Source organism: Orycteropus afer, unplaced genomic scaffold (genome assembly GCF_000298275.1).
Source record: "Orycteropus afer afer isolate SDZICR_OR568_19922 unplaced genomic scaffold, OryAfe1.0 scaffold00170, whole genome shotgun sequence".
NCBI classification, from domain to species: Eukaryota; Metazoa; Chordata; class Mammalia; order Tubulidentata; family Orycteropodidae; genus Orycteropus; species Orycteropus afer.
Window position 1 is genome coordinate 2,628,217 of NW_006921757.1, and position 9,732 is coordinate 2,637,948.

Here is a 9,732-nt window from a genome sequence, read left to right on the forward strand (position 1 = left end):
TCTGGGAGCATAGTGCCTGAAGCACTTGACTGCTAACCAGAAGGCTAGCGGTTCAAATCCACCAGCCACTCCTCGGAAGGAAGGCTGGGCAATCTGCTTCCATAGTGATACTGCCTCGGAAACCCAAGGAGGGGTCGCTATGAGTCAGGGCCAACTCGATAGCATATAACAACAGCATAACAGAGAGCTAAGACAGTAATTGCTGAATGCCCACTCCGATCATGGTGCCTTGCACACTGTGGATATGTGGTATGCTTTTTGTACAGCAAAGAAGGAACTGATTTTGACACTGCCTTCCTCTTTCCTCTTCTCTCTCATTCTCTCTGTGTGTGCGTGTGTATGTGTATATGTCGTTGCTAGTTGCACTCATGGCAACCCCATGCATTCAGGGCAGAACTGCTCCATGGAGTTTTCAAGGCTGTGACCTTTTGGAAGCAGATCACCAGGCCAGTGTTCCAAGGTGCCTGTAGATGGGTCCCAACTGCCTACCTTTCAGCTAGTGGTCAAGGTGTAACCGTTTGCACCACCCAGGGACTGGCTGAATGATTGTGTGGGGTATGCTTTATTGAGAGAATTCCAATAGTCCATTTGCTATAAAATTCCTCCTTTACTTAAAAAGTGTACAGTTCAGTGTATTTTAGTATTTTCACAGGATTGTTCAGCCATCACCACTGTCTAATTTTAGACCATTTCCCTCACCAACCAAGAACGCTTAACCACTAGCAATGACTCTCTACTCCTTTCTCTCCCCAGTTCCTGAGAGCCATTAATCCACTTACTTGCTATTTGTATGGATTTGCTTATTCTCAATATTTTATACTGTCATAGTTTCTAAATTTCTTAAAGATATCTGTTGAAACACGTACGTGCTTAATTTTGATGAACCCCAATTAATCAGTGTTTATGACGCTTTCGGTGGCTCTTCTAAGGCACCATTCCTACCCCAAGGTTATAAAGATTCACTCCGGTGTTTTCTTCTAAGAGTGTTATGATTTTAGCTTTAAATTTAGGTCTTCAATTCATTTTGAGTACATTTTTGTATATTCTGTGAAGTAGGGTTGTAACTTCAATTCTTTTGCATATATAGATATAGTTGTCCCAGCATCATTATAACTGAAAATCCTCTTCTTTCTCAACTGAACTGTCTTGACATCCTTGTCAAAAATCAGTTGACCATAAATTAATGATTTATATATGGACTTTCACTTCTATTGCATTGTTCTGTCTGTCTTTATAACAGTATCACACTGTTATGATTAGTATAGTTTTGTAGCAGTTTTTGAAATTGGGAATTGTGAGTCCTCCAACTTTGTTCTTCTTTTTCAAGATTGCTTTGGCTATACTGGGTGTTATGCAAAAGAAATACAGATTAATTGGACTTTGTCAAAATTAAGCACTTAAGGGTTTCAACAGATAACTATGAAAAATTTGGAAAGACAATATAAAAATATTCAATGTAAGCAAATCCATAGAGACAGGAAGTTAAGTAGATAAATGGTTTTCAAGGACTGGAGAGAGATGGGAGTGGGGAGTCACTGCTAGTGTTGAAGGGTTTCTTGGGTGGTGGTGAATATAGTCTAAAATTAGATGGTGGTGATGTTTGAGCAACAACAGTTCTATATGAATTTTAAGATTTGTTTGTCAGTTTCCACAGAGAAGCCAACTGGGATTTTGATTGGGATTATGTTGCTCTGTAGAGTAACTTGAGGAGTATTGCTATCTTGCCAATATTAGGTGTTGTGATTCATGAACCCAGGACGTCATTTTGTTTATTTAGAACTTTATTTTAATAATGTTTTCATAGTTCTTAGTGAAGAAATCTTATACCTCTATTAAATTTATTTCTATGTATTTATTTTTTATAGTACTATATATGGAATTGCTTTTTTTTAATTTTAAAAGTCTTGTAATAAGGAAGTTATTATGTTTTGAAAACTGTATAGATCTGGAGCATCACATGAAAGCAGGACTTCAATCTGGAGACATCTCATATTAGATTGAACCTGGGGAACATACCAGGTTTTCAAAAGTACTAAGTCTACAACATTGTTGTTATTATTGTTAGGTGCCATTAAGTCAACTGCAACTCATAGCAACCCTGGATTCAACAGAATGAAACACTGGCTAGCCCTTCACCATCCTTAGAATTTTTGTTATATTTGAGCCCACTGCTGCAGCCACTGTGTCAATCCATCTCGTTGAGGGTCTTCTTCTTTTTTGGTGACCTTCTACTTTACTAAGCATGATGTCCTTCTCAGGGACTAGTCCCTCCTATTATATGTCTAAAGTACATGAGATGAAGTCACACCATCCTTACTTCTAAGGTGCATTCTGGGTGTACTTCTTCCAAGAGAGATTTGTTTGTTCTTCTGGAAGTCCATGACATATTCTTTGCCAACACCATAATTAAAATATATCAATTGTTTTGGAGGTCTTCCTTGTTCTTATCCAGCTTTAACGTGCATATAAGGTGACTGAAAATACCATGGAGTAGAGTAGGAGCGTATTAGTCCTCAAAGTGATATGTTTGATTTTTAACACTTTAACGAGGTCTTTTGCAGCAGATTTACCCAGTGCAATATGTTGTTTGATTTCTTGACTGCTGCTTCCATTGGTGTTGATTATGGATCCAAGTGAAATGAAATCCTTGGGAACTTTAATATTTTCTCCATTTATCATGGATACTGTTTATGGGTCCGGTTGTGAGGATGTTTTCTTTATATTGAGGTATAATCCATACTGGAGGCTTTAAAGATGAGGAAAACTTTATCTCCTGTATGGTCATTCAAAACTTGGAATGACCTAAAGGAGATTAATGAATATTAAAGGGAACATAAAAGCCATATAACCATTTATTTAAAAAAAAAAAAAAAACCAAACCCACTACCATCGAGTTGATTCTGACCCATAGCAACCCCCAATTGGGTTTTCACCATGGTAAATCTCTATAGAAGTAGATTGACCCATCTTCCTTTCATGGAATGGCTGGTGGGTTTGAACCACCAACCTTCTGGTTAGCAGTCAAATGCCTTAGGCACTGCACCAACAGAGCTTCTTATACACATTTATACATGTACATGTATTTATTTATCAGAAACTTTATATTGAATGGCATTGTCCAATTAACTGTGCAACATGGACTCATTCGTGAGTGAATCGCTATGATACAAAAATATGATTTCAAATTTTGATATTTTAATTACCCATGCTGATTGAATGTACTTTTTAAGTCTATTTTATTATACAGAAACTAGTGAGTAAAGGTTGAAAAGATCCTCAATATCACTGGAAATGTCTGTATATGGAACCTGCCATTAAATAAGTGAGACACAGAGTTGCATTTTTGTATGGTTAACTCGTTACCAAAATGAATATTAATACTGTGTTTATTTATAGAACAAGATGAAAAGAGCTAATTAAGAATGATAAGGCTAGGTATCAATTATATGAAAATACTATATTTAAAATTTCCCACATATATAGCAATCACATTAATGAAAGTAAGTTTCACTCACTATCTGGGATAAACATTGTAATGGAGGTATTGTATTGAGTAAGAATTTTACAACGAGTACTGGATATGATGAATTATAATGGGGCTTGTCATTGTAATCCTTTTTTAGACATTATTAAAATTATACAAAACATTATTGTATAAAAAGAATATTCTATTTAAGAATTAAAAAAATATTATTACAGATTGAATGTTGTGGAAAGATTAAAAAAATGCAAGCATCACGCAAGATTTTTTTCTTTTTTAAATGTGATTGTTGGTGAATTTGTTTGCAGTAATAACAGGAATCTGACAGCAGAAACTAGGTGATGGCTTGCATTTCATGAAATTCACTGGATTGGAACCCACTCAATGAATCACTGTTGGTGAGCATTGTAAAGGCAGGAATGGGCTATGTGTCTAACGCTCAGAGGTCTATGTATATAATCTGCATCTGTTTATTAGATTATGTATTTAGACAGAAAATTCCTAAAATATACCAAGGGCATGGAAGACAAATTTTAAAGATGCATGGATAAATCTTCTCTTTCTATTCCTGTTATGAAGGATGGTATAATTTGTTTATATAGCAATGAAAGGGAGCTCTGGTAGCATAGTGGCTAAGACACTTGCCTGCTAACCAAACGGCTGGCGGTTCAAACCCACCAGCCACTCCTCGGAAGGAAGGTTGGGCAATCCTACTTCCGTAGTGATACTGCCTCGGAAACCCAAGGAGGGGTCGCTATGAGTCGGGGCCGACTTGATGGCACATAACAACAACAACAACAATAGCAATGAAAAAGAGTTGAATTATCCTTGTTTATGCTTTGAAACATAGTTGTGAAAATGAGGCAGTTTCAGTTACCTTCTATTAATATTGCTTTTAACCCCCATTTAACAACATATGTAAAATAAATTGTTAGCCTCAAATATTAATGTGATATAATATCTTGCCTTATTTATTACTTGTCTGTCCTTACAGTAGATATTGGTTGGTTCCCAGACTTCATCTATGACATCGGCACATAATGTAGTTATACGTGAGTAGGCTTATTGGTGAAAATGCCAGAGTCATATATATTTAATAGGATCATCATCAATATGTTCACTAAAACATACTTAATGTTTTCTCCATTAAAAAATGCTATCTGTATTGTTTGATATATTGTATTTTTACTTAAAGAAAATTTGTAACTACTAAAGAGAGTGCTATTTTTCCATAGTCTTGTATTTTTTCCCACTATTTGTTTTCTACTGGTTCAGTATACCCAACATTTCTCAAGGAAAATTTCACAGCTAAATTAGATGATGAATCTTTATCCTATGTTCTAAGGTCTATCTAACACACATATATTTCTTTGTTAACAGCCTTATTAATTTCTGCACAATAAAATGTATTGAGAATATTGAGAATTAAAGCATCAGACTTGCGGTTAAACAAGCTGACCTTTAAGGTCTCTACAAATCCTGAAATTTAATGTCTCTGAGATTTATTTGCGGCTTTTTTTTTTTTTTACAGTAACATTATAAATCTATAGAAGGCCCAAACTAAATACAATTTTTGTCTTACAATAATTAGTTTTGAAACATAACCTTCAAAAAAAGTAATTTATTATCTAACAGGAGTCCATTAGGGTATAAGATCAATACTTTAGCCACTCACTAAAGCATTTCATTTTTTCTTAATATTTTTTCAGAGAAGCCACTATGTGCCCCCAGTTTGGCTTTTTTGTCCTTTCCTAATAGAATTCTGTAAGTAAATAAAATAACTTTTCTAAATCATTAAAACCTAATAGAAAATTAGCAGGATTATGATAGATGGCTTTTCCTTTGTGGTGAGCAGTCAGGATAGATCTAATAGTCTTAAGTACCCTTATGCCACATGAAACAGCATCTTCTTTCTCAAGGGAGGATGTTTGGAATTAAAGATGCATGGATTCTCTGCTCTTTTTTAAAGAAATTAGACAGATGTTTGTAAGTATCAAGCCTGAGGACTGTGAGTTTCTATGCTCAACCACTCAATCATTCACCCAGTAAGAGGGGAAATTGTCTCTTACTGGGTGAATGAGAACGTTCTCAGTCACCTGGTTCCAAAATGGGGGCAACAATAAGAGTAATAAAAGGATATTGACCACACTGCACAATTTTGGACTTTTCTTGGGTATATGGACATTGTCATTGGATGTACTTTCTTAATAGCATATTATACTGCTGCTAGAATGCTGGTGGCCATGGAGTGGGTAAGCTTAATTGAAGCTGTATTAGTTTTCTATTGCCCTATTTAAAAAAAAAAGTTCCAAAATTTAGCTGCTTAAAACAATAAATATAATCTCATAAAGTTTCTGTGGATCCTTCAGGACCAGCTTATCTGGGTGGTTCTGGTTCAGGGTTTGCAGTTGCAGTCAAGATGTCCACTGAGCTGGAAGGTCTACTTTCTAGGTGGCTTCTTCATATGCCTGGCAAGTTGGTGCTGGTGGTTGGTAGGAGTCCTCTGTCCCTTCCTCAGTTTTTCAGTTCTCCTGACATTGTGACTGCTTCTCGTGGAAAGAGTGACCCAAGAAAGAACAAGACAGAGTTAAAATATGCTTTATGACTTAGCCTCAGAAGACATAAACCATTGTTTAAATATTCCATTGTTTACATGTTGTTGCTTTATTGTTAGGTGGTGTTGTGTTGGTTCTGACTCAGTGATCCATCCTACAACAGAATGAAACGTTGCCCAGTCCTGCACCATCCTCAGAATCATTGCTATGTTTAAGCCTATTGTTGTACTCACTGTGCCAATCCATTTTATTGAGGGTTTTCCTCTTTTTCTGACCTTCAACTTTACCAAGCATAATGTCCTTCTCCATAGACTTGTCTTTCCAGATAGCACTTCCAAAGTACATGAGATGAAGTCTCACTGTCCTTACTTCTAAGGAGCATTCTGTCTGTAGTTCTTGCAAGACAGATTTGCTTGTTCTTCTGCCAGTCCATGCTATATAGGAGCTCTGCTAGCATAGCACCTAAGGCACTTGACTGCTAACCAGAAGGCTGGTGGTTCAAACCCACCAGCCACTCCTCAGAAGGAAGATGGGGCAATCTACTTCCGTGGTGATACTGCCTCGGAAACCCAAAGAGGGGTCGCTATGAGTCAGGTCCGACTCGATGGCACATAACAACAACAACAACAACAACCATAATTCAAATGCCTTCCTTATTCATTATACAGTTTCATATGCATATGAGACAGTTGAAAATACCATGGCTTGTGTCTGGCACACCTTAGTCTTCAAAATGAAGCTCGTGTTCTTTAACACTTCAGAGAGGTCTTGTTCTTTAGCACTCCAGAGAAGTCTTGGCAGCAGATTTGCTCATCATTGTCATTTGATTTCTTGACTGCTTGAGGACTCGAAGCACTTATTGATGGAGGATTTTTATATATGTCTGCCCTATTCAGTATGAAAGGGGACTACCCAATTGTATGAATTCCAACTTTTGAAGATATTGGGGGCCATTTTGGAGCCTGATTTCCACAGAGTAAAATGATTCTAGTTTTGAATTGTTAATAAAGCTAGTCTGAGGAAATTATGCCTTTTTTTTTTTTTTTTAACATACCTTCCACTCCCTTTTCTGTGCCTCTTGATCCACCATCCATTTCTTTTGAGATCTGGTACTTTAAGTTGGCCCTTTATTGCCTCGAGCAGTGCTGTGGTTCCCTCCCCATCCTTCCTTCCTTGTGAATTCAATATATATTTATTGAGGGAAAGCTATGTGCCACTCACTATTTGTTCACATGAGTGAACAAAAGCACTGCCTTCATAGAGCTTATAGTAGCTGCTTTTCATGATAAATGATCTCCTGTGACCCACAACTTCCAGTTTTCTCCTATTAGGATCCTGCTGAAATTACTACATATCTTAAGACAAATAAATTCAAGCTAAGACATTAATGATTGATGAGATCCCCTTCCAACAGAATACATCAATAGAGGTATTCTGTCATGTAACTCAAAAGAGTAAAGTGGGAATTGAAGACCCTGAGATACGTAAGGTAGATAGGATGACTTCTTCATTTGTACCAAGTTGACTGCTTTAAATCACCTATCAGAACACTTTTGAAAGTGGAGAAAGTTTCATCAAACTGTTCAGCATAGTCTTTTCACAATTTGGAAATGATAGGGGACCAAAAAAAAAAAAAAAAAACCACTGGGCAAAAGCATCAATATGGGTATCTCCAGTTATTGCCATCACATAAGGATAGTCAGAAATTAGTTATGTAGCCCATTTTTTGTCATTTCCTTTCAAAATGGATACAGCATGATTTGAATTTCTGAAAATATGTTGGAAAGACATGTATTATTATTATTGTAGTAAAAATATATATAACAAAACATTTGTGGGTTCAAAACATTTGACATGCCTAGTCCAGTGACATTATGTTCATCATGCTGAGCAACAACTATCACTCCCCCTTTCCAAATTTTTCCACCAGCATTAATGGAAACTCAGTGACCCCTAAGCAGCGACTGCTCCTTCCCCCCTCCCTCCCACTGCTGCTAACCACTAATAAGCTTTGATCTCTATACATTTGCCTACTTTCTATAAGTGATCGCATCTCTTTTTTATGTGTGTTTATATATTATTCCATTGTTTGATGGCTTCTGGCATTTATTGCTGTAATTAGTTTTCAAACTCACATTTCCATGGGGCTTCTTCTTCTTCTTCTTCTTTTTTTTTTTTTTTTTTAAGTTTTAACTCTTTGGCCCAATCAGTCTTTCTCCAAATGTCATACTGGTCAGCATTGAGGAAGTGCCTGGAAACTAATGACACTCATCAAGTTGACGACATGAATGATTTATAGGACCCAATCACTTAACACTTTCATAAAGTCAATATCAAGGAAAGGAAATGGGCTTCTTATTATGGTAAACTGTATTTGTAGTGTCAGTATTCAGTGATTTATGATGCACCTGTGGCTGGGATTAGGCTATTATAAATGGGGGACAAAATGGAAGGCTCATTAATTTTTTATACCCACAGGTAGAAGACATGCAGTGGGCTAGCAGAGAGCATGCCCACCCGGCGTCTGTGTGCAGCCTGCCGTGTAAGCCTGGGGAGAGGAAGAAGAAGGTGAAGGGAGTCCCATGCTGCTGGCACTGTGAGCGCTGTGAAGGTTATAACTTCCAGGTGGATGAACTCTCCTGTGAGCTTTGCCCCTTGGATCAGAGACCCAACATCAACCGAACAGGCTGCCAGCTCATCCCCATCATCAAGCTGGAGTGGCATTCTCCCTGGGCTGTGGTGCCTGTGTTCATTGCAATACTGGGGATCATTGCCACCACCTTTGTGATCGTGACCTTTGTCCGTTATAATGACACACCTATCGTGAGAGCTTCCGGACGTGAGCTTAGTTATGTCCTCCTCACAGGGATTTTTCTCTGTTACTCGATCACCTTTTTAATGATTGCAGCACCAGATACGATCATATGCTCCTTCCGACGGATCTTCCTAGGACTTGGCATGTGCTTTAGCTATGCAGCCCTTCTTACCAAAACCAACCGAATCCACCGAATATTTGAGCAAGGGAAGAAGTCGGTCACGGCGCCCAAGTTTATTAGTCCAGCGTCCCAGCTGGTGATCACCTTCAGCCTCATCTCTGTACAGCTCCTTGGGGTGTTTGTCTGGTTTGTGGTGGACCCCCCCCACATCGTCATTGACTATGGCGAGCAGCGGACACTGGACCCAGAGCACGCCAGGGGAGTGCTCAAGTGTGATATTTCTGACCTCTCGCTCATTTGTTCTCTTGGATACAGTATCCTCTTGATGGTCACTTGTACTGTTTATGCCATTAAAACAAGAGGTGTTCCAGAGACTTTCAACGAAGCCAAACCTATTGGATTTACCATGTACACAACCTGCATCATTTGGTTAGCTTTCATTCCCATCTTTTTTGGCACAGCTCAGTCAGCAGAAAAGGTAAGTGGCAAGAAATGCATTTTCCAGTTTTTCTTTCTTTATACTCCTGGAGTTACCTTTTTCCCTTAGGATCCTTTCCGTCCTTGCCTTTTGGTTCATTTATATTCACTTAAGACACTTCAGTCTGTGCTGTTCTTACTTAGAGAGTTCCCTCAAGGTCACTTTACTTTGAATGTGTGTTGACCAAGGCTAATTTTCCATGAAAAACATTAAAGTGTCCTGCTTGGCAAGGCTGGAGATTGACAGAGTTTACATCACTCTTTTTTTTTCTTACCTTTTCTT

The 9,732-nt window shown here is 37.9% G+C and overlaps 1 protein-coding gene across 1 annotated transcript in view; it reads left to right on the forward strand.

Moving 5' to 3' along the window:
- The window catches only part of GRM8 (glutamate metabotropic receptor 8), a 1,151,282-nt gene that overhangs the window by 996,068 nt on the left and 145,482 nt on the right, over positions 1-9,732 (forward strand). The window contains exon 8 of the mRNA XM_007946744.2: positions 8,515-9,450. Within this exon, the coding sequence (XP_007944935.2) occupies positions 8,515-9,450 (936 nt within the window). The remainder of the gene's footprint in view (positions 1-8,514; positions 9,451-9,732) is intronic.